Here is a 25,532-nt window from a genome sequence, read left to right as displayed (position 1 = left end):
GGTTCCTGGACACACACACACACTGTTGAACTGCATTTCAGTGTGACAGTAGAGAAGGATACTTGACAGCTGTTACACTATAACAATACAAGGTTACTGCACTCACACACCATTGAACTGCATTTCAGCATGACAGTAGAGCTGGATACTTGACAACTGTGTTACACTATAACAGTACAAGGTTACTGCACTCACACACTATGGAACTGCATTTCAGTGTGACAGTAGAGCTGGATACTTGACATCTGTGTTACATTATAATACTAAAAGGTTTCTGCACTAACACACTATTGAACTGCATTTCAGTGTGACAGTAGAGCTGGATACTTGACAACTGTGTTACACTATAACAGTACAAGGTTACTGCACTCACACACTCTTGAACTGCATTTCAGTGTGACAGTAGAGCAGGATACTTGACATCTGTGTTACACTATAATAATACAAGGTTACTGCACTAACACACTATTGAACTGCATTTCAGTGTGACAGTAGAGCTGGATACTTGACTACTGTGTTACACTGTAATAATACAAGTTATAAAAATACAATAAAATTATTATAAGGCGAAAGTTATACAATAAAATATGGTTAAACACTATTCATGTACTGTTTCATATCATGAAGTCAGTGTTGAAATCTTGTTGTTATATTCCAGCGGACATGACCTGACTTGTACACATATAGTTACCTGCTTGGAGGCCCGTGGTATTGGTGTAGTATTATTTGGTATTAATTGTTTGGCCGGTTCCTCGTTATACAGTTTATTTTGACCGCTCTGATGGGAATACAGATTGCAAACGTTACGTTGTTGTGTTACGACAGATTCCAATAAAGAACTGTATATTTTAACAAACAGGATGCAACCAATGAACAGAATAAATCAGTCCACACCATGCCATTCTATTTCTCTAAGATTTACTTTAATATTATCCTCCTTTCCACTTATTGTTCTCTTTCCTTCTGGCTTTCTCACCAAAGCCATATATACATTCCTATTCGACCCATGCGTACTACATGCCCTACACATCTGATCTTCCTTGACATGATCATTCTAATTTTATTTGTGAAGGGTACATGCAATAAGCTATTCAGAGTAAACGCCATGCACGGTCGCAGTTTTATTGCAAAACAAAACCTTTTACTCAATATATTAATATCAGAAATTTCCCATTTTAAACTTAAGCCATTCGTGATTTCAGGCTCTGCAACTGCAAACAAAAGTAGGCAACTCTTCAAGAACGAAGCAGGAGAAATTCTGTTTGAGATGAGAGAGAATAGTGAAATACAAATACACATGAAGCAGCTTTCACCGAACTGAAAATCACTGGAACTATTCGATGAATACCCATTGCTCGTAAGTCATCAAGCCACTGACTCTATGGGATGGAGTCTTTGAGAAGCTGGTAGTCAGCTAGTAATGGAATTCCTTGTCTTTTACGGATCCCGACGGTTCATTGTTGTCTTTACACGAGGCCGCCACTGGACGCTATCCAATCTACAAACTTATACTTAAGATTCATTTTAATATTTCCCTCCCATCTGCGTCGAGGCCTCCCACATGGACTTTTAAAATTCGCCGCTATAATTTTGTGTGCATTCCTCAGCTCCCGTGCGTGCTACATGCTCCGACTATCTCATATCCTTTGATTTAATCTCTTTTTCTGTATCATATTTTTCTTGCTTTCCGTAATTTGAATTTGATTGGATCAAACTGCCTTCCTTGAGTTCTGTTCGTGACAATTTTTTCTTGTTTTATTTCTGCTACCTTTTCTTTCCACACGAGATACACGTTCTGCCCCTCTCAGACCGTTTCCTTGACAACGGCAAACCGAGTACTGTCAGTGTATATTTCACGGTTTCCTTTGCGAGTCTTTTCCCTCGCGCTTTTGCCAGATGTTACTCACAGAGATCTACGGAACTATATTTCTCTCTATATAAATTTATTATGTCTTTTTTCCGCGGCAAGCTTCCTTCATATTTACGACTGAAGTGTACATCTAGGCTTAATGCCTTCGCATTAATGGCTGTCTCCTTACAAATTTATAGCAGGGACTACTTTTCTCCGTTGTGCAATTCGGCAGCGTATTGAAACACACGGCGAACCTACTGCCTACGTCACATGATGCCAAATGTCATATACAGGGGAACCACTTCCTACGAACTGCGCGCACTAATAAATTGGGAATCCCAGTTCATTTAACAAACCCAGAACCCCGCGTTTACGATCATTCTAACAAATTAACCTTAACAAATTTAACGATGTACGTGTGTCATGACAAAAATAAATTCAACTTACGAACATTCAACTTAACAACACGTTTCAAATAGCACATTCTGTTAATAAGCTGGGATTGACCTGTACTGAACATACAGATTCTTATGCGTTTAATGACATGATAACGTCTGTTTACCAGTGTGCATATCTAAGTCATACACAACTGTAAATTACAGGTACCTTCATATATATATAGTTTTTCATTTGACGCCACAGCCCCAATTTGGGCCTTGACGTGCCTCCATAAAATTCTCCATTTCACTTTGGTTTACTAGAACTTAGACATTCGGTAGGACACCTTGGGAGGGTGATCAGCTCATCGCAAATGCCTCTACCTGTACACAAACACAGAAAAACGCACACATACAAACAAAGATTTGAACCCACAATCCCGGCTTCCATGTGAGCGAAGGCAGTGCATGACCTGCCACCTTGATACACATATATAACTGTTACGCAAATTCTGCTCAGAAGAGCTCAGTTTGAGACGCAGCGACTCACGCAACGGGCATATTGGTGAGACGAGTGAGTAATGCATCCTGGACCGCCCATTTCTACGTCCTGTAAAAATGAGTAGCGCTCTCTCGCTTATAGCATATATATATAGAACTAAAAACATTTTGAGCCGGTCACGGTAGCCGAGCGGTCTAAGGCATGCACTGTCTTCGCTCGCTCGGAAGCCGGGACCGTGGGTTCGAATCCCACTGAGGGCGTAGATGTTTGTGTGCGTTTTTCTGTGTTTGTCTACAGGCAGAGGCCTTGCGACGAACTGATCACCCGCCCAAGGAGTCCTACTGAATGTGTAAGATCTAGAAAAACCGAAGTGAACGGAGTTCATGGAGGTAGGCCTAGGCCCACTGGGCTGTAGTGTCAAGGGGGAGGGGGGGAAATAATTGAACCGATGCTCCAACAAGGGTATTTTTCTTCAGAGGGTCTCTACATTATTATTATTGGCCCTACAACCCTTTGTGGGTCTTGGCCTGCTCTAAAATCTTTCTCCAGCCATTCCGCTCTTATATATTTGTTTTCCAGTTAACTACACCCAAGTCCCTGAATTCTTCTTCACACCATCTATCTCATTCTTGGTCTTTCTTCCTTTTCCTTTCCGGTTATAGAAACATTATTCTTTTTATAATTTGTATTTTCGCCTCATAACATGACCTGCCCACCTCGGTTTATTTATTTAATTCTTTTGTTTATATCGTAATTAAATAAATTATATAATTCCTTATTATTACGTCTTCGCCAGACACCATCAGTTTGTACTGCTCCATAGATTCTCCTTAAATCTTTCTCTCAGAACCTCCAAGCAGTGCTTCATGAGCCCAGCTCAGAGCTCGGCACTCCGACCCAAGGAGCACTGCTGGAAGTATAAGGTTTTATACAGCTGACACTTAGTTTTATTTTTGGTACCTGAGATTTCATCAGTTTCAACATACCATAATAACATCCACAGTAAAATAAAATAGAAAATGCCGTAACTTGAAACATGGCGGGCCTCCACGCGGTAGCATAGTTGGTTCAGGCACTATGCTACAAACCTAATCCTTCCAGCCGCACTATGACCCAGGGGTCGACTCAGCCTCTAACAGAAATGGGTACCAGGAATCTTCCTGGGGAGTAAAGGGCGGCCGGAGCGTAAGACTGACAGCCTTACCGCCATCTGTGAGCCGACTGTCTGGAAAATGTGGGAGCCTCAACATCTCATAACCCTATGGGCCTCCACGGTCTGTTACAGGGATAACTTTAACTTTTTTACCTTTTACTTGAAACATGGTGCTTTCTCGCATCCCTGTCGCTCCATGGTAAACCGTGAGCGAAGTGCAGAAAGGTATTTACATTTATCTGACATAATTTTAACGTAATAAATACTGTAATTTCCTTTAGTTTTACTGTATTATCTTGAATAAAAAGCAACAGAATACCGTTGTTTACTCTATAAAATATCTGCGAATTCCGTATTTCATTTTTCGTTGCGGGTTTTGTTACGATAATCTCAGTAGTGAAGACGTCGGGCTTCGAACGGTAGGATGACAGACAAATTACGAACTGAAAGAAAGCAGTTTTGACCCAGTGGAAGTACTGTTCCGGCAATGATCTGGAGGGACTGGAGAAAACCACGAAAGCTTCGGTTACTATAGCCGGTGTTCCGGCCAGGATTCGAACCGAGCAGTCAAAAGCGTTACAGCTATGCCAGCCCGTTCGGTTTCATCTTCGAGCATAAAATTTGTTCCTGGTATTACTGCCAATATACATGTATATATAACTTTTCATACTTAGGAAGTAAATGTGTTCAGAGCTCTCTGTGTTGTATGTACGTCTTGTGGAATGCGATGTTCTTATCACGCTTTAGTAACCAGGAACAGTCTGCTGTAGGCTGGAGCTGGGTTCTGTTGAGGTCGAAGAATGTGTTGCGACCCTTTAGTAAGTTTACAAACCATTCCTTTTAACAAGGTGACGTTATGAGAACCTGTATTAACTCTTTTAAAAAATGTACTTCTAAATAATATACACAAATTCGGAACATACACTAACGGTGTTTGAGAACAGGGGGGATGAAGTGACAGGAGGTTGGAGAAAACTGCATAATAAGGAGCTTCATAACGTGTACTCTTCTCCAAGTATAATTAGAATGATCAAATCAAGGAGGATGATGTGGGCAGGGCATGTAGCACGAATGGGGGAGAATATAGGATATAGGATATAGGATATTGGTGGGAAAGCCAGAAGGAAAGAGACCACTGGGAAGACCAAGGAATAGGTGGGTGGACAATATTAAAATGGATCTTAGGATGGGATGGTGTGGATTGGATTGATCTCTCTCAGGATAGGGATTAGTGGAGGGCTCTTATAAACACGGTAATGAACCTTCGGGTTCCATAAAATGCTAGGAAATTCTTGAGTAGCTGCAGAATTGGCGGCTACTCAAGAAGGGCTCAGCTCCATAAGTAAGTAAGTAAGATACACAAATTCAGATCTTACCTCACAGGAAACACATTACATCCCCGCCTCAAATGTCAACCGCTTAACACTGTTCAGTGTGATACGTCGCTGTTTACTGTGAAAGCCATACGAAAGACACGAATACACTCTGGGCAGAAAGCAGAGTTTTAATATGTTAGAGCAGGTCGTAAATATACAACCACTGGTATATGTGGCGGTTAATGTTCAACCGTAAGTAGATTCGCAAAGCGGCCTCCGTAGTCTAGAGGTAACGTTCCCACCTCATGACTCGTGGTACGCGGGCTCAAACCCGGCGGAGGTCGTAGAATTTTTAAGGGCGGAAAAATTCAGGGAACAAGTCCTCCGGGAGGGACTTTAAGCCGTGGGTCCCGTGTCGTAGCTTTACGGCACGTAAAAGAACCTCATATCTCCAAAGGAGGTCACTGAGCCAAATTCAAGGACGTTTCCCGCCCAACAGTAGTCTCTAACGCCTCTGATAGATGGGGGAAGCATTATAGATACCGCCAAGCCAGTAGAGGCCGAACTCGCTGGCTCGGTCGGGACTGATGGTACGCACCAATATCGGTAGGGTATAGAGACTGGTAGAATATCATAGAGGGAAGCACAATGGACCAATACTGGTGTAAGTGCATGGGGAAACCCACCCTCTCCAATAACTAACTAACTAAGTAGATTCGCAGAAAATTCTACCTTCAACAATTGAGGGAGTTTGTTGAAAAATACGACACAGAATTTGAGCGACATCTGTCTGTTATTCACTCAATCAGAAGTACCCACCTCTGATTACAGTGTGCGCGATTTAACACTTTAAATTCAATCACTAAAAGTGAATGGCTCCTCCTGTCCCTCCCTTAATTTTGCTCTGCCACAGTGCACACACCTTGGTTCGGCCTCTACTTCTTTCATTCAGGTGAGGTGAAAGTGTGTCAGTAACACAAATTCTTGTTCTGTCCGTGCACTTCCTGGCTCTGTAGCCATCACCTGCCGTACCAAGTCGCCCCGTCAAGTCAGATGTACTGTTACCGTCGTGGACGGCTTATGGTACAGCTCACACATTTGAACAAGACGTAGAATATCCCCCCACCAACGCATATATCTGTTCACAGGCCTCAACAGCAATCAGGTGCTTCATGTATCATAGCTATGGGCAGGGCATATCGACCACATAATTGCTTTCATGGACAGGTTTGAAAATTCTCACTTTCTACCTTTAAATAGATTTCGTTGGTAAACCGAAGGGAAGAGACCGCTTGGAGAATCCTGGTGTAGATGAGAGGAAGTATTAATATACAGGGTGATTCTGTTTTTTTTTTTACAAAATGGAAACAATAAAAGAAAACTGCTTACGGAATATGAAAGTGTAACTCAAAATGTTTTATTACTTACAGACTCATTACTGCGGAATGCTAAACAATCTCAATATGCGCGCCTTTCGTGGCACGTAAAGACGCGCCCTCATTACTCGTGCTCGTGCTTGCCAGGCTTGTGCTCGTCGGGAGACTACTCTGGCTTTTATTTGTGCTCGTAAATCTTAGTCCACACTACTTCAGTTGCTCGCCAGGCTTCGGCGCGTGAGGATCCGTATATTTACTCGTAGTGTGTATAGGCTGTAATCGTATTTTAATTTATTGGCTATAGTTTTTAAATTAGAAATTAAAAATTTTCTTGTCTCGTGATTTGTCATATCGTTCACATTACTCGCGAGCATAGTGAGTCACACGAGCACGAGTACGAGTAATGTGTGACGCGCCTTAAGATATCCAAGCGGTATTCAATTCCCCTCCAAGTGTCCTCTAGCAATTGCTGTGTAACCCTTTCGACTGCAGCAACAATTCTGATCTTCAGTTCATCGAGGTATGACGTCATATTTTATCCCAGACATCAATGCGGCGCATACAGAGTTATCAAATAAAGCTTTTTTCAGTTATATTTTCACATTCCATAGATATTTTGTCTCTGTTTGTTTGTTGTTTGAAAATTATAGACCACGGAAACCTCGACAATAATTTAGAATCACATTGCACAACTTGGAGAAATGGAATCTGATGGTGTGCAATAGATTCTTCTCGCAGGACGTAACCCAATGGCGGCCTCTTGTGAACACAGTACTTAACCTTCGGGTTCCATAAAAATCCGTAAACCTCCAGAACATGGAACGGAATTTATAAGTGTTAAATTGTGACGTTCTGTATCTTACGTAGAATGCGATACCGAGATATTCTTATCTACCACAGATATTTCAGTTCAGAAATTCGCACGGCGGTGAATATGGGGGATACATCACGATGTATCTGAGTAGCTGGTTACCAACGTTTCGGAGTAATATACTGCCATCTTCGTCTGGTTGAAAAGAGCGTTCAGTCCTGATGATGGAAGTAGAATGTTCCTCTGAAACGATGGTAACTGTACACCAGCCTACATGACGTCACATCCAAGAACACCAAAGCATTATTACCACTGGTATTTTAAATATAGTTGTCTCTCCCCTAGGCACGCCTTCGAAGAAAGTCGAAAGCACTAGGTTCAGTAGCTATTTCTTCTCCATTAAATTATTGTTTTGTCAATTCAGCTTTTTATTGGTCCTCCTAAATTCCATCTTCTTCGTGAGCCATAATTCCACATTCCCCTTGAGATAAGACCTTTTTGTAGTCCAGTATTAGTAGGTATATTTGATGAAATGAATTCTCAAGAATGTCATGCTTTATTTCAGAAAAATTGCTACGTCCAAATTCCAGCCAACTTACGCACGGCAGGCATATCCTTGTTTTGACGAACCCGGATTCAAACCCACCTTCAAAGTTCGCCTCGTGAGGCCACGATATGGCTACATCGCTCTGTCGAACATGGACCAAGTGGTGAGTGTGTAGGAACACACAGAAAATGTTGGCCTGTCTTTGACATACCGACTTAAGAGCAGGGGCCGCTTTTGTGGTAGATATTACTAAAACCGTGAGTGACAAAGAAAACTAAATATGATAAATAGGGCCCGGATTTTGATGACCTGAAAATATTTAAAAAAGACCTATAAATTGACCGAAAAAATCCAGAAAAACGACATAAAGGAGAAAAGAAAGAACACTTCGCTTCCATATTATTCACATTTCAGAAAATATATTAAGAAAAATTCCCTAAAATGGCAAAAATGACGAGAAATACCCTTCAAAGTCCAAAAAATTACCAAAATATTACCCCCAAAATGAAAAAATGACCTTAGAACTAAAAATGTCAAAAAATGACAAAAACCTATAAAATTTACATTTCTGTAACCAGCAGCTCATATACGAGATTTATATATTTAAGAGCATCGCATAAGATACAAGAAAAAAAATATGACATGCCATCAAAATTCGGGCCCTGATGATAAATCGTCCTGTCTTTATTCAAAACCCGTCTCTGTCTCCGTCTTGAGGCAAAACCTACTCAGTTGGGCCCAATCGACAGAGCTGTCTCCGGTCCGGAGATTCCAGTCTCCAAAACGTTGTGTTTCGAACAATAAACAGGACAGTGTTTCTAGATAAAGGCTGGAAGATGGATAATGTCCAAAAACATAATACTTGTGCTAATGTAGCATCGTCACAAACTTTTAGATCTTAAAACTAAATATTTACAACTATAGTAGTTCTCTATGACCGCCTCTATGGTCTAGTGGTCAGAGTTTCTGACTACAGATCTAGAGGTTCAGGTTCGATTCCCGGCGCTACCAGATTTTTTCTTAGAGTAGTGGGTCTAGAACGGGTTCCACTCCTCCTCGTGATGATAATTGAGGAGCTATAGCTACTCCGGTCTAGAAAACAGAAATTAACGGCCGTGGGGATCCGTTGCGCTGACCATGCGACACCCTCTATCCGCAAAAGTTGGTACTAACTTCGCCGACAAGCAGCGGTCGCTCGGTCGGTGTAGTTCGCTTGCGGACTAAAATCACGGATTTTTTTTTTAATAGTGATTCTTGTAGGCAGCGCTTCTATGAAAGGGTCGTAGACGTTACCGGTCCTACTGCTTCATCCGAATGAGCTCTCGCGAACGTGGTCACACACAGAGGAGAGAAACGGAATTGTCTCGGAGACAAGAAAGAGCTGAAATATTATTCTGATATAAAAGTTATAAAGTAGCACGCAAATTAAGTAAATCATATATAATTCGGGGCTTCACACACTTCAGTCTTAGAGTATCCCAATGACAGGCACTCTCAGAGGCCGAGATAAGCCCGGGCTTGCCGAAAAAGGGTTACAAAAATTGTAGTATATTTGAACGTTTATATTTAAGAATTTAAGGCTTTTAACCCAAAATAAAATGCAGTAATTTATAATAAACATTTTTTATTCAGCAAGTGATTTTGTAGCTTTATTCTGCGGAAATGAGCCGATTATTGTGAAACATTTTGTTTTCTTGCATTATCACATTTTACGTTAAGCATGACATCAAAAGCTTAAATTTGAGGCTCTTCGCGAATTTGAGGCCCGGGCCAAATGACCCCTCTGCCCCCCTCGTGATAGTTCCTGCGCTAAGAGTAATTACATGAAGAAGCATGAAGTCGACTGGGCATGCAGTACGTAAGAGGAGCACGGTGCATATTTTGTTTCGGTTAAAAAATATCGTTTTATAAACAGATGCATGGATAGTAAAGAAAATATAAAATAAATAAGCTCTGAAGATGCGAACTGAACTGTCCCAGAACATAATCTAGTAGTGGACTTGGTTCCCGTAGTTGTTACGAACTTGCGAGTACCATGTAGAATTCTGTTGTCAGTTTAACAGACATAGACACTCGTTAGTCGCAATTAAACTTACCAAAATATCGATTTGAGCGAAACTGTAAATCAACAGCGCGATTCATTTGTTCTTTAAATGCAGAATGTGGTGGATGATTCGCCAGAACTCGGCCTGACGACTGTGGAGTTCAGGGAGTCAGTCCCCATGGTCACATACCTCAGCTGCTTCATCGTGAGCGACTTCGAGCGTCTGAGCCCTGTCACTGTGTCTCAAGGATTCCCTTTAAGCGTCTATTCAACGCGGGCGCAGCTCAACAAGACGAAATACGCAACCCAAGTCGGTGTTAATGTTATCGAGTATTATATCCAGTATTTCGGTATACCCTACCCTCTGCCCAAACTAGGTGAGTGCCTGGAGGGGCTTCTGACACAGTGAGTCTCCTAGACGACGCAGCTTTCAGGCGCACTTGTTGAATGGAGGGGAGCCTGAGGCTATTGAGTTCAGGCTTGTAAGCAGACAATAGAGGGTTTTATCCCCGGGAGGGGTATCCAGCCCGGCGTTGGGACCCACCTGAGTACTGGTAGCTATTTCCACTGAGATACCACGTAAAGCGGCCGGCAGTGCCGGGGGTCTAAATTGGGAGGAGTTCTATTTAAGTGAACCTTATACACTTGAATGACCGCCTCTGTGGTCTAGTGGTCAGAGTTCCTGACTAAAGATCCAGGGGTCCCGGGTTTGATTCCCGGCCCTACCAGATTTCATGAGAAGTAGTGGGTCTGGAACGGAGTCCACTCAGCCTCGTGAGGTAATTGAGGAGATATTTCAAGGAAATAGCGGCTCCGGTCTAGAAAACCGAGATTAACGGCCGTAGGGATCCGTTGCTCTGACCACGCGACACCCTCTATCCCCTAAATTTGCAGTAACTTCGCCGACAATCGGCGGTCGCTCGGTCGGTATAGTTCGCTTGCGGACTATAGGCCAAGGAATTTGTTTAGTTTTCGTTTATACGCCTTGATGGCGATGGTGAAAGACAGGGATAACCTCATCCTTACTTATTTATCAGAACCTATGTATGTAGTTTTAAAGAAAACAAAAGTTTTAGTTGTTTCAGTAACTTCAGCATCTGTAGAACACATAGATCTGAAAGAAGATAGAAAACTAGCCAGTACATACATTGCGGTTAATTTAGAGCTTCCCGCAAGTCGATAGGCCGTTCATGCGGAAAAGCCTCAAGTTCATCCCGTCTGTTCCGCCAGCGGAGATTAGGACTGTATCGACGAGCCAATAGCCTAACAAATACTTTTCCAGATCATGCCTACGGTACATGCTTCAAGTGATGACCGTTGTCAAGGGAATGCTCAGATCTGGCACAGACCTGCTCGTTACACGGAGAAGGGGGGGAATCACAAATCCAAATTCCGACTGCCCACTGAAGAGGAAATGGATAGAAATGGCGCTAAGCCTAAATATTCCCCTTGAAAATCCCAGAAATATCCTGAGGTTTAAGTCTACTCAATCTTCGAGAAGGAACATGAACGCGTAAATGCACACAGCTGCTACGAATGCGCACGTAACAGCAGAGAACATTTCCACTTTGATTTATGATTTGTTAGGCTATATACTTGTCGATTCGTCTAACAGTCCGATTTTCCGCGAACCAACTGCACGGCGACAGAGCGACTTAGCGGCACAGTAGTTTACGGGAAACTCTTAAGATGATAGCACTCTGTTGGTGCAATTCACAAGTGTTTCGCGTGTTTAAACATTACTGGTGCAGGATTCAGTACAAATGAATATGTCTGTAATATGTTGCCATATGCGCAGCTGGGCATTCTCTTATAAAGAATTAAAAAGGTAAAGTTGTCCCGGTGCTTAATCAAGTAAGCACTACATCATGAAGGCGTATGGAGGAGTAGATGTATAGATCCATATTTTGTTGACCTCAGTATTAGTTTGGGGTGATTGGTGAGGTTTACGGCCTTGCGGCTTTACCCCCGGGGAAAGAGTCCCCGGTACCCATTGGCTAGGAGGCTGTGTGGGCCCCAATGCCGGGCTGGACGATATAGAGAAGAGGAAACTGTTGACACTATAAGGACTCGAACTCCGATACCTCAATCATCCAGCCCGTAGCCATTCGCTATACCGACTGAGCTATCCAAATTTTGGTTCATTTTATAATGCTCGATTAAACGGTGGGGCTTCTGTAGTAACTTGGACCCGAAATGTAGCGAGTACGTTGCGCAAGTGATCTGGAAGATGTACCCGTTTCTTTGTTGTTTCTGATGTAAGTATTAGGGAGAGACAGTCTTCCAGGCGATTAGGGTCCATGTCTGAAATTCTCTACAATTGAAAGGAAGTAGAAAGTGTTTGTTTAAGTTAGTGAGCATTTTAATGTGCTACTTTGGTTGAGGGGCTATGCTACAAGCCGGAAGGTCACGGGTTCAAGTCCCAATGAGGTCGTTGGATTTTTTTCAGTTGACTTAATCCTTCCAGCCGCACTATGCCCCTGGGGTTCACTCAGCCTCTAACAGAAATGAGTACCAGGAATTAATTAAATAATTTTCTTTGGGAGTAAAGCGCTGCCGGCGCGTAAGGCTGACAACCTTACCGCCATCTGTGAGCCGATTGTCTAGATAATGTGGGACCCTCAACGTCTCACAACCCTATGGGCCTTCACTGCCTGTTACAGGGATAGCTTTACTTTACTGTTGCTCTACCAGTGATGTTCGAATAAAGGCCAAGACTTAACTAGAAAACTGAGCCTGAACTGTAACCTATCACTAGCGTGAGTACTGAACAGTGCGTTTTCTAGACAGCGTAGTTATGAAGCTAAGTTATACCACTCAGTCGGTCCGACTTGACGGGAGTAGCGTCCGACTCTTCCGCCCGAGTTCGCGCTCTAAGAAACTCACTGTACCAGTATATAAAGGCGCAAGGTAATATTTGCGGCGCCTGTTGTCAATTATGAATATTTGAAACTGCAGAGGAAGTTTGGTCGTCGTGTTTTCATTGTGCTTCAATGTGACCAACAGACCTGGCAGCGATACCCGACTTCGTGTCGGGTGCTATGGAGCACTGGGGCCTTGTCACCTTCCGCGAAGTTACTCTGCTTTACGAAGAGGGAGTCAGCTCTACAGCCAACAAACAGCGTGTGGCCACGGTGATTGGACACGAACTCGCTCACATGTGGTTTGGAAACCTGGGTAAGCTGGAGTACGCAATCAGCATGGAAAGAAGTTCTGGTCGGAACTTACGAATACACATTAATAATTTCCACGAGTATACGAGTATGCTTCAGTTACGTTAAGTTTGTTAGGTATGACCATAGTTTTATAATATATCTCCGTGTAGTATCAGCTTGTCTAACTCCAGTGATTTATTAGTTACCATCATCAAACCGAAGCTAAATGTGGATTTCGTACGGCGTCCAAAAATATCAACTGCCACGTAAAGTTTCAAGACCATTTACTGCCGCTGGTGCAGCCCCCATGTCGGAAGTTCGTACAGCCGCCATGTTAGTATTACTAAAGGTAAAGTCACTGTAGCCGAGCGGTCTAAGGCATGTACTGTCTTCGCTCGCTTGGAAACCGGGATCATGGGTTCGAATCCCACTCAGGGCATGGCTGTTTAGTTTGTGTGTTCGCGTTTTTCTGTGTTTGTGCACAGGTAGAGGCCTTGCGACGAGCTGATCACCCACCCAAGGAGTTCTACCGAATGTGTAAGATCTAGAAAAACCGAAGTGAATGGAGAAGTTCATGGAGGTAGGCCTAGGCCCACTGGGGCTGTAGTGCCAAGGAAAAAAAAAGTTGTCCCTGTGCTTAGCTAATTAAGCACTACGCCATGAAGGCGTAATGGAGAGTGGATATATAGATCCATATTTTCTTGACCTTGGCACTACTTTGTGGTGAGTGGTCAGGTTTACGCCCCTGCAGATTTACCCCCGCCGAAAGAGCCCCCGGTACCCATTGGATAGGAGGTTGGCTGGACCCCAGGGCAAGTCTGGACGACGTGGAGAAAAGAAAATTCTTGATCCTACCGGGACTCAAACTCAGACCTCTTGGTCTTCTAGCCCGTAGCCAGTCGCTATACCGGCTCCTATTATGAAGCTAAAAAGAAAAGGGGGGGGGGGAGTTAGTCTCTACTGGCATGTAGTTACATACGGTAAAAACTTTTTTGAAAATCAGTCAGCTCTTTCTGATATTAGAAGATGGGACATAGTCACTGACAGTCTTTGCTTGTAAAGCAGAAAAAGTAGGTGAAACTCACGAACCTGCGCTTTAGCATTTTCCGTGCAATTACAGGCAGCTTGTTGCATGAATGTTACAGTGAGAATTATAGCAACCACTTTCCTATAATGAGTCGTTCTTCATAAACTTGAAGCAGTATCAGTACGCATCACAACGACAGACGCACTGAAATCCACAAACACCGAACTTCTGAGATTCCAGCAGTACGAACTGGGGTTCACTTACGTAGATGCTACTAAGTCCAAACGAAATCTTGAAACTTAATGTAATAAATGGAGACAACATTTTAATCGGAAAATCTCAATTGAAGAGACGATTTAGGACACCCAGGCGTGGTTAGGAGGATAATATTAAAATACGGCGTGAGGATGTGAACTGAATTCGTCAGGCTAGGGTACGATATAGTCGTATAGTCCCGTTGCAGGGCCTTCTGAACACGGAAATATAAATGCGAGGAACATCTTGAGAATATATATCTATGAAGCTGCATGAATCTAAATTTAACCAATGCACGGTGTAGAACACACCGAACGTATATACGCCCAGACGAGAAACACACACGCCATAGTGTACGATCATATAAGGATACATATTATGTGAATAGCATACCAATATACCACATACCACAACCCGTACATCATAGAAACTTGTCTTTGGGCTCCACAACCGGGATTACAAAGTAGAAATTTTCAACAACAAAGACCTACAAACAACATAAACGCCCAATTTTCTACACTGTAGCAGTGGAACCTTAAATATTTAAGTTGGCATACACATTCTTAACCTGCAATACGGAAACACACCCTTTAATATATTTTTTAAACTTTTTAAAAATATTTTAAATATTTTAATAATATATTGAACATGAAGAAAGTTGTCTTCTGGGTTTAGGCACCGTGTATTCTTCGTTTTGGCCAAAACGAAGAATACACGGTGCCTAAACCCAGAAGACAACTTTCTTCATTGTCATCGCCGTGAAAACCTCAAAACTTACACAATATATTCAACACATTATAAATCTTGATATATGGTATACTTTTATATTTATCTTTTATCTTATTTATGTATCTTCTACTTTAATTGCAACATCAACTTGAGGCAAAAGTTTATGTTAGTAATACGACACATTGCACTGCTATGGGTCCGTATCGGTAGTTCAATAACAGCGCGTGTTCCTATGTATAACTGTCTGATGATGGTCTTGTGCGACCGAAACATGTAGCAGTAATTAAGATCGAATATTAAAAGTGAGTATATTTGTTGTGTTGAGGGTTAACATAATTCCTATATATTTTTGGAACACACAACAGGATGCAACAAATGAAGACATCTTGAGAAGGTAAGCGACTGTTAGCTTTTCAGGAAAGTTTCTACCCCATGAAACTACCGACGCTTTTTGTATACCATATGTGGTCTTCTGTTTTCAGCGACATACCGAACTGACAGTATTCTTACATTGTGTACCGCTGTACTGCCAAATATGTCTTGATGTTTCAGAAAAACGTCTTATGAATATTTCGTTCTGAATGACATAAAATGATAGGTAGAATCTAAGTCATACACAAATAATATATTTTAAATGTCATAAACTCTATTTTCCAAACATGTCTTGATGTTTCAGAAAAACGTCTTATGAATATTTCATTCTGGATGATATAAAGTGATAGGTAGAAGCTAAGTCATACACAAATAATATAGTTTAAATATCACAAACTCTGTTTTAAAACACCAACAACCAACACACTTTAAAACATATGAACTCTTGTTTATAATACGTGTCAGAAACATATAGAAATATTTCAGATGTTTCGTCTTTAAGTGCTGTAACATATTAATTATAATACAAATATGAATAAATAATTTTAAATGTTACAGTGTGCTGTAACATATGGGCCACAAAATGTCCGTAAGCATATTTTTAGTGTTATGAAGCACTATTTAAGACAATCCTAAGAGGGAGAAAAACGCAGTTTTAAATGGGCCATTTTAAGAGCCGCACAATGTTCTCAAGAATTAAATTAAAATATTTCTTGAGCAGTTTCAACTTTATATCTTAATTTTAGTGACGCTGAAATGGTGGGACGACCTTTGGCTGAATGAAGGCTTTGCCAGCTACGTGGAGTACAAAGGTGTGAACCACGCCCAGCCGGACTGGCAGATAGTATGTATATGCACATGTCATGTGATCCAATATGGTCACCTTCCCGAAACTGACCTGGGTTTAGCTGACGAATCCTTCGAAACGCAGTGGTTATTAAATATAGCCCCTACTCTAGCATTAAGAGAAGTCAGAATTAATAGGTTTTTGGCTTTGTGCATAGTCCGATATTCTAGAAATTATAAAACACGACATTTCGGAAAATGGATCTGTTTCCGTCTTCAGGTGAAAGGGGGGAGACACCTACTTCAGTGATTGAAGTTAGCTCTTTCTAAGGGACCCAACAGAGTAGGAGTATCACACCCTCACCCCCTCACCTGAGGATAGAAAGAGATCCAGTTTCCGAAACGTTTTTTCTAATTTCTAGAATATCGGACTACCGACGAAGTCCAAAAACTCCGTAATCCTGAGTGTTATATACCATTGTCAGAACCCTTTAGAATCTAGTAAAAGAAATGTAGATTTTGCCCTCAGAATTCATTCATGTGTTTCATTCTCAGAAATCATAGAAGCTAAAGTTTTAGGCGTTATGTACAATAATCTCGCGCTTCAAAGGGCAGTAAATACAGTGCGTTCATCTTTGAGCTTCCAGCAAATCGCTTAGCCGTCAGACGGAAGAAACTGCCGCTGCTCCCGTTTAGTTGACCGCGGAGATTCTCCCTACTAGCCGAATCGACAGACAATAAGGGACATTTCCAGAATCTGATGTAATCTGGGTAAGTTCTATTTACAGTGTGTTAGGCTGCAGGCTTGTCGATTCCGCTAGCAATCCTAACCTCCACGGGTCGACTGGACGGGTGACGCGCAAGACACGCCTCAGTAGCTCAACGATTTGCTAGAAGCTTCAAGGCGACCACACTCTATAGGATTTGGAACTTCAGAACATGAGCAGATCTTGATTTAACTTCGTAAAGTACACTGTTTTTGGCCAAATTAACGTCTTAGCCACTGATACGAAGAGAAAAAATATACAGCGAGAACAGGAACGAGCGATACCAGAGGATCCGAACATGCTGACGTAACGATATTGCTCAAGATCTGTATTCCAGAGTTGCCCGGTTTAAATCTCGGCCGAGAGACCGGGTGTCCTGTCTGAGAGGACACGACCGCCTTATTTCATATCCTTCCTAGTTCTTCCGCCTTCCTTCTTCGATGATACAGAATCAACAAAACAAACTCCGTGATTTTAGTCCGCAAGCGAACTATACGGACCGAGCGACCGCCGCTTGTCGGCGAAGTTTAGTGGCAACTTTAGCGGATAGAGGGTGTCGCGTGGTCAGCGCAACGAATCCCCACGGCCGTTAATTTCGGTTTTCTAGACCGGAGTCACTATTTCCTTGAAATAGCTCCTCAATTGTCATCACGAGGCTGAGGGGACCATGTTCTCAGAAAAAAAATCTGGTAGCGTCGGGAAACGAACTCTGACCACTAGACAACAGAAGCGGTTCAAAATTAAAGGGTCTAAAAGCATCATAAATTAAACTCCCCACCCCTCCGGATGGGACTATTGGGATGGAAAACTCGCTAATTTTCCCCATCAGATCAAGCTATCGAGAACACACAATACGTCTTTTAAAAAGTGAATATTAAAACTGACGTTGGGAATGTATACAAAGAGGGTTGTTCTGCTGGTGCCTCCTTATCACTCTCTGTTCACGGAGGAAAGACGGCGGATTGTGGGCTGCTTCTCTCGGATATGAGACAAAGACGGTACGCTGCGGGCGGTGGAAATGGGAGTACCGTCCAAGTACCAAAACTATTTTCAGTATGACCGATCTCTCTATTTCATATTAGAATACGGGTAGTTGCTGCAAATGAAGCACTACAATGTCAAACGTGTTTTATACGGATGTAACAAATTCTGCGATACATTCGTCTTCATGTTTCACGATTTGAAAGATTGCATTCCGTATGTGCATCTGTAATGCATTCAAAGCCCATCGAAAATTTCTGTACACCTTCTGTGTCAGACTCCGCGTAGTTAACTTGATACAAACTGAGATCAGCAATTTTTGTATCAAAACTGTAAGACTCGTGGAAAAATTGTGTTGAAAATAAAACGTGTTTCACTTTTACCTTTAGCTTTTCCTTCGAAACTTCTTTTACTGGGATAAATGTGTAACGAGTAACGCTCAACTCTAATTACGTTAATAAGTTCATAAAAGTTTAAATGAATAAGAGAACGAAAATTAAACGTCATTTCGCTTATAAATCTCAGTGAAAATCTTTAAATATCATAATGAACTCCAGTAGATACACAGAGTGTAATAATGAAACTTTTACAGCAGAAATGGTAGGCACATGAATTGCATTCTGATGGCCTATGCATTGTGGGTACTTTCTTCAGAAGCTGACAACTGTTGAAATGGTCAAGACATTGCCTACTGTTATCAATCTGTGACTCACTGCCTTCGTCAAAGTAAGCACCCTATATATAGCGGCCTCCGTAGTCTAGGGGTAACGTTCCTACCTCATGACTCAAGGTACGCGGGTTCAAAAACCCGGCGGAGGTCGTGGAATTTTTAAGGGCGGAAAAATTCAGGGAACAAGTCCTCCGGGAGGGACTTTAAGCCGTGTGTCCCGTGTCGTAGATTTACGGCACGTAAAAGAACCTCATGTCTCTGAGAGGCCGCTGAGCTAAATTAGGCCCAACATTTCCCGCCCAAAGTAGTTTTCAATGCCTCCGGTAGATGGGGAAGTATTAGGTACCACTGCCAGAGGAGGGACGACCTCTCTGACAGAAAGGGACTAACTATTAGATACCACTGCCAAGTAGAGGGTAGAAACCTCGCTGGCAGAAAGGGGCAGATAGCGAGCACCAGTACCGGTAGGGGATGGAGACTGTAGAAATTAAAAGGGGGACGTACAATAGACTATCAGTCGCGGTGCATGGGGAAACCCACTCCCTCAATACTGAATCACTGAATTACTGAGCCACCTATATTCAACCGGTTTAATCAAACCCACGTCATACCATATTTCACTACGATTCACCTTAATATTAGTTCCCCATCCATGCCTAGGTCTTCCAATTCTTCTCTTTTATCTTTTTTATTTACATTTTGTATGCATTTCTCATTCCCCGTAAATATTACGTACTCCGCCCCTCTCAGCCTCCTCGATTTGATCGTGTACACATAACAAAGACCTCCGCTGTATAATTTTTCCTAGCCCTGTGTTACACAGACATGTCCGAATATTCCTCGCGGCATTTTCTAACGAAACATACTCACTTTTGATCATTCACTTAGAGCAAACACATAAAACAACAGGTAAAATTATTTATAATATTAATCTTTACGATTTAGATAGGAGGCAAAATTATATAAGACTCTGAACTTACTGTTAACAAGAATTTCCTGAATATAATCTGGCTTTAACTTCGTCATTTGGAATTTGAAATTTTTATTTTTTTCCCTTGTCATTCCCCAGAATTTGAACTCTGCCACATCTTAAAATGTGGTCTTCTGGGCTGCAACAGCTTGTAGTCCTGTGGGTTCATATTGTGATATGGCAGTTGGAAGCCGAAATAATGGAAAAAATGGAGGCGTCCGTTGCCATGCTGGCGAGTACCAGCAGTAATTTACCCGACCAACCGACTCTCAGAGCCGTGAGACAGTAAAATAGGTCATAAGTTCCGCCGGAACCGGAACCGGAAACAAGAATGGCTGTGCTGGGAGGACCGGAAACTATTTACCCTAATGACAGTCCAGCGAGTCTTGAGTTGCATTGTTAGAAGCCGCTATCTAGCGACGACTAGTGAACAGAGGACTTTACATGTGCTGTGCTTTTAGTGATTTAGAGTATGCAAATGAGTGAGATTATTGTCGTTATAGTAGTTACGAGAAGTAAACCTTATCAGGCCAACCCAGTGTGTGGTCACTAAACACGTGACATGCTGCCACGGTCGTCAGGGTCAACACTTTACCCTGAAGATGGAGAGACCTTTTTCGTCCGAAATGTCTTCGAAACTCAAAAGACAACACTGTATATACTCACCGCCTTGAATATTTACAAAACTCCTGCCATATTTATCGGATTCATACACAGTATCAAATAGAGCAGGCATGTCCGACGCATTCATCGCGGGATGATTTTTGGTCGATCTCATAGGCCATAAGGAAATTATACGTGAAAAGCATGTAATATAATATGATTATATTCAGATTTTGAAGGGAAAGTACGTATTAAAGTAGTCTGTACTTTCAATGCATGTTGTTTTTACAAAAGCATTATGTGTCGTGTTATTTTTACCAATATTTTTGCTTAAAGCGAGGTAACACGATAGGAGGGGGTGGTAGATCACTTTCAGTTTTGACACTAAAAGTCGATCACAATCTGTTTGAAACTGGACATGCCTGAAATAGAGCAATGCAATGTTGTGAATGACATGGCCCAGCGTAAAATTATGAGCATTATTTTACATACGTCACGCGTTGAGCTTCTTCTAGTATCGCTCCTTGCCTGTTTTTTAAAATTTGGGTTTTTATTAGATGATTTGTGACCGCCTCCTTTTGTGTTCCTCTGACAGCTAGACCAGTTCCTGATTGATGACTTGCATCCTGTGCTAATGTTGGATGCGTCTGTCACATCGCATCCCATCGTGCAGACGGTGGCTCACCCAGATGAAATCACAGGATTGTTCGACACCATCTCGTACAGTAAGGTGAGCTCATTTACCCGGTCAGCAAAGTAAAACATGCGTACTTTTATGCGTCTGTGGTCCTTTGCACGAAGTTACGTACTTCGGCACGTGTCGAAGGGCTTCTATAGATCCTTAGTAAGGAGAACAGTAGATCTATTAATGACTGACAAACGCAAAGGTTCTATCATCACGTGACAGCAGATACAAAAGCAGACATACGTACGTCACAATTGTCCTGTAGTGGAGTCAGAGTCTAGAAGGTTATAACGATGTTGCATAACACTCGAATTACTGGCGTTTTGGACATTGTCCAACGTTCTAAAGAACACAACGTGTCGGAAACTGGATGTTTCCGACCTCAAGTGAGGGGGAGACATCTGCTCAGTTGGGTCCCNAGAAACGCACACACACACACACACACACACATATATATATATATATATATGAGATAAAGGTTTGTCAACGTGAGATAACAAGAAACTTACAATAAAAATTGTGATAATGCATGTACAGACCTGAAAATGAGATAGAAAAGGAACTGTAAATTAAATAAGAAAAAACGAAACAACAAACCAGATCCATAAACGCCAATGCATAAGATTAATTTTACTGGCATAAATAAAGCGCGGTATTAGTTAGAGCGTTGGGGATGGAACTCTATTAATATCGGCACCGCTTCGCTTTTATTTTTATTCACATAATAGCTTATCTTACACTAAGAACTAAACCCGTTTCCGGTGTCACATAGTGCGAACCCTATATTGTTGTGGCTTCCTATATGTCTACCCTATCAAGTACGGTTGTACTTTGGTCTGGATTCACATTAATGCTGACGGTGGTTGCTGTAGGTTCACGAACGTTTTACACACTTATCTTGATTGCATTGACGAAGGCTCCGAGTACGTAAGCAAAATTTGGGCCTGTGCTGCTGAAAACCATGTCCACTCTGAGGGAAAGCGTGTTCAATCTTTTTAGCAGCCCTTTGGTAAAGTTCTTCCTGTCTTTTGTGAACCTCTGACGTTGCCAGAAGACGTGGTCTGGGGCTTCTTCAGATGTTTCGCATGCGCAGATCCTATTTGGAGCGATATTAAAACGTGCCAGACTGTGCGCCAGGGCTGTGTGACAACTTGGAGGCAGCAGATTGAGGTCATTTTGCTTCTATTTAGTTTGCTTTTGGTAAACCAGGGGTCGGGGCCGTTATCAAGGAGCAACGTACAGTATTGCTGTCCCCTGACCCGTTCCCTCTCCTGACACCACAACGGGGATTTAACTTCGGATTTTTTCCCCCACAGACCTTTCGTGTCCTTGGCTGGAATAAGGGATCGGCTCCCCAACATGTGTGTCTCAGCCAACTTAGGATGTCAGTTGCTCCAGCCGTTTCTCTCGCGGTATGTGCACTGTTTCCATTTCAGAGCTGCGTGAGGAGGCAGTCCTATAAATGTACCCTCTTCCGAATTAGGAACAACATTGTCTCTCATTTTAATGGACCTGCAGTTGTCACGGTCCTTTTCCTTCTTACTCATTCGTTTTTTGCAGAAGTCTTTGTTGTTTGGGTCGAAGTCCATGAATTTGGTTTTCTGAGGTGATATTTCCAGGTCTAGGGTCTGCAGTGCCTCGTCGGCTTTACTGAGTCATTATATGATCCTTATGGCTGCTTTTAGCGATGCTACTGACCTGAAGAGGCACAAGTCATCAACAGATTCAATTATCCTGCAGCCTGGAGGAAGGTTGTCTCCGAGTTGTGAGGTGTAGATGACATACATAATGGGACTTAACATATTTCCCTAAGGCAGTCCCCTATGTGTTATGGGTACTTCATCTAGGGCACCATGTTTGAAGTGAAGCACTCTTTTGGATCCCAATTGCCAGACCAAGGCTCGTAGGTTCGGGAAGGAACTCCTACGTTTCTTAGCCTTTCGTCCAGGATGAACGGAGTACGTTATTGTAGGTAGCTTTCTCGTCCAGAAAGGTCGATGTTGTTTCGTTGTCTTTCATGGGGTCCTTAATGATCTCACCATACATTGTACTTAGGTTATCTGTACATGATTTACTTTTGCTGAAGGCGAACTGAGAGTCCGGGAACTTTTGGTGGTGCTCCAAGAACCACAGGAGTCGATTGCTACCCATTCTTCCTAACAGCTTACAGAGACACAAGGCCTGTGATATGAGTCTGAGTCTTTCACCGTCCGCGTTATTTATGAAGAAAATTTCATACTGAGACCAGTCATGTCGTAAAAATACTCTCATCTACTGCTAGAGCCATCTCTGAAACATAAACGAACCCCGGAACTTAGGCCGTATGAAGAATCCAGCAGACGATACTGACTGATACTGATCTTGCCTGCGAGTTCCTAACCTCATAGCTGATAAAGGGGATTCATATGGAAGAAAGATCCAGACTGGGTTGACTGATCGGATTGGTTAAACATACCTCATGACAAAGAATGCCGTCTTCTGGAATGTGGCTCCGTGTAGATATTGTGTAAACCGACGTTTCGGGGGGACATATCGCCTCCATCATCCATCCAGGAGCTATCTGTTCACGCTGGTTCCTCGCTCACGAATTTTTATACCCTGAAGATGGAGGCGATACGTTCCTCCGAAACGTCGGTTTGCACAATATCTACATGACGCCACATTCTAGAAGACGGCATTATTCTTGGTTACCGCCGTGAAAACCTCGAATCTTACATACCTTATGACTGATTCCTATACCTGCTGCTACTTTCAATTTCCAAAATCATGGCTTCATCCCAGCCTAGCCAATGACCTTCTTCATAGGCATGTTGGGCCAATTTTGATTTTTCTACAAGATCCTCTTTGAGAATGTGCGGCCCCGGGAAGACAGGCACGCTGTCATGCACGGGCACAACCTCTCAGCACAGATGCAATCTAACACAAAGGGTAAGCTTTTGTTTAGATCTGATATTTGTTTCCTTCAAAGGGAGCGTCGGTGATACGAATGCTTGAAGATTTCATGGGCGAAGAAGACTTTAAAAACGGCATCACCAATTTTCTTAACCATTTCAAGTTTGGAAACGCCGTGACTCAGGATCTGTGGAATGAGTTACAAGAAGCGCGAAAGGATGTGAACATCACCCGCGTCATGGACACCTGGACCCGCCAGATGGGGTATCCTGTGGTCACTGCGACACGTGACCCAAATGGAACCGTCACTCTGAAGCAAGAACGTTTCCTGTTTGATCAGGATGCCAACATTACCGACAATTCACCTTATGGGTGAGTAATGGCAGTAGCCATCATTACTGCAGAAAACTCAATGAGTCAGTCACTTCATTTGTAGTATTTTTTTTAAGTTTCGTGGGATGGTGTGAGACTGAGTCCACTTAATACATCGGCCTGTGTTTGGCCTATTGTACCGGCCTAGGATGATAGATGATGAGTGTGGAGCAGTCAGTGCAATGAGAATTGACAGGGGAAACTGAAGTACTTAATGAAAATCTGCCCCAATGGCATTTTGTCCAGAACGAATCCCACAGGATCTGACCCAGGTTCGAACCCAAACCGCCGCCTTGGCAAGCTGGCGATTATCCGCCTGAGCTAGGATAAGGCCTCTCATACGTAGTAACTCTCCTACTATTCATAGGTTATCCCAGTATTACACACACACACACCAGTTTCTGTAATCGAGCCTAATCACTAGTAGCCAAGAACTATTCAAAGAGAGCAATCGCTAGAGTGCAACGGTATCACCTGTTTCACAACTGGCCCAACTCAAGATTCCTAAGACTTGGTGCGATACTGAATGACAAGAGTGGGAGCACGCGGTAGCGTAGTTGGTTGAGGCACTATGCTACAAGGCGGAAGGTCGCGGGTTCAGGTCTCGATGAGGTAATTGAATTTTTTTTTCAATTGACCTAATCCTTCCAGCCGCACTATTGCTCTGGGGTCTACTCAGCCTCTAACAGAAATGAGTACCAGGAATATTCTTTGTGAGTAAAGGGCGGCCGGTGCTTAAGGCTGACAACCTCGCCGCCATCTATGAGCTGATTGTCTAGAAAATGTGGGAACCTCAACATCTCACAACCCTATGGGCCTCCACGGCCTGTTACAGGGATAACTTTACTTTTTCTTTTACAGCCTGAAGTGTTGAAGCACGTTAACAGAGGGCCTGCCTCTAGTTCTGTTGCGCTGTTGTAGAGGTTTCTTGGCGCCCTGTTTCTTTTATTAGCGATGTATTTACAACTACAACAACAACTACTACTACTACTACTACTACTACTACTACTACTACTACTACTACTACTACTACTACTACTACTACTACCACTACCACTACCACCAACACCACCACGACTGCTGTGCTGTTACTATTTATGCTACCACTCTGTACTACTTCGAACTGATATTCGGTCACACATTAATTACTGCATTTCCGGTGCAGGTACAGGTGGGATGTTCCAGTCACCTACATCACCTCACAATCAAAGGCTGTGAGCAGAACGTGGCTACACAGTGATGCCGCTTCAGGTGAGTACCAGAATATACTTGCATAAATGCGTTCTCCTA

The 25,532-nt window shown here is 42.6% G+C and overlaps 1 protein-coding gene across 4 annotated transcripts in view; it reads left to right on the top strand.

Annotated features, from left to right (window-relative positions):
- The window catches only part of LOC111872790 (glutamyl aminopeptidase), a 70,865-nt gene that overhangs the window by 14,233 nt on the left and 31,100 nt on the right, over window positions 1–25,532 (top strand). For 2 of the 4 annotated variants that reach the window (XM_023866962.2, XM_023866963.2), the window contains exons 3-9: window positions 7,953–8,097; window positions 10,094–10,355; window positions 12,985–13,155; window positions 16,263–16,360; window positions 20,889–21,023; window positions 23,947–24,242; window positions 25,408–25,493. In XM_023866962.2, the coding sequence (XP_023722730.1) occupies window positions 7,953–8,097; window positions 10,094–10,355; window positions 12,985–13,155; window positions 16,263–16,360; window positions 20,889–21,023; window positions 23,947–24,242; window positions 25,408–25,493 (1,193 nt within the window). Of the gene's footprint in view, window positions 1–1,202; window positions 1,358–7,952; window positions 8,098–10,093; window positions 10,356–12,984; window positions 13,156–16,262; window positions 16,361–20,888; window positions 21,024–23,946; window positions 24,243–25,407; window positions 25,494–25,532 lie in introns of all 4 variants that reach the window. The other 2 variants (XM_023866965.2, XM_033754838.1) reach the window with 2 other exon arrangements.

Source organism: Cryptotermes secundus, unplaced genomic scaffold (assembly GCF_002891405.2).
Source record: "Cryptotermes secundus unplaced genomic scaffold, Csec_1.0 scaffold79, whole genome shotgun sequence".
Lineage (NCBI taxonomy): Eukaryota > Metazoa > Arthropoda > Insecta > Blattodea > Kalotermitidae > Cryptotermes > Cryptotermes secundus.
This window is presented reverse-complemented; position numbering and strand designations above follow the sequence as displayed.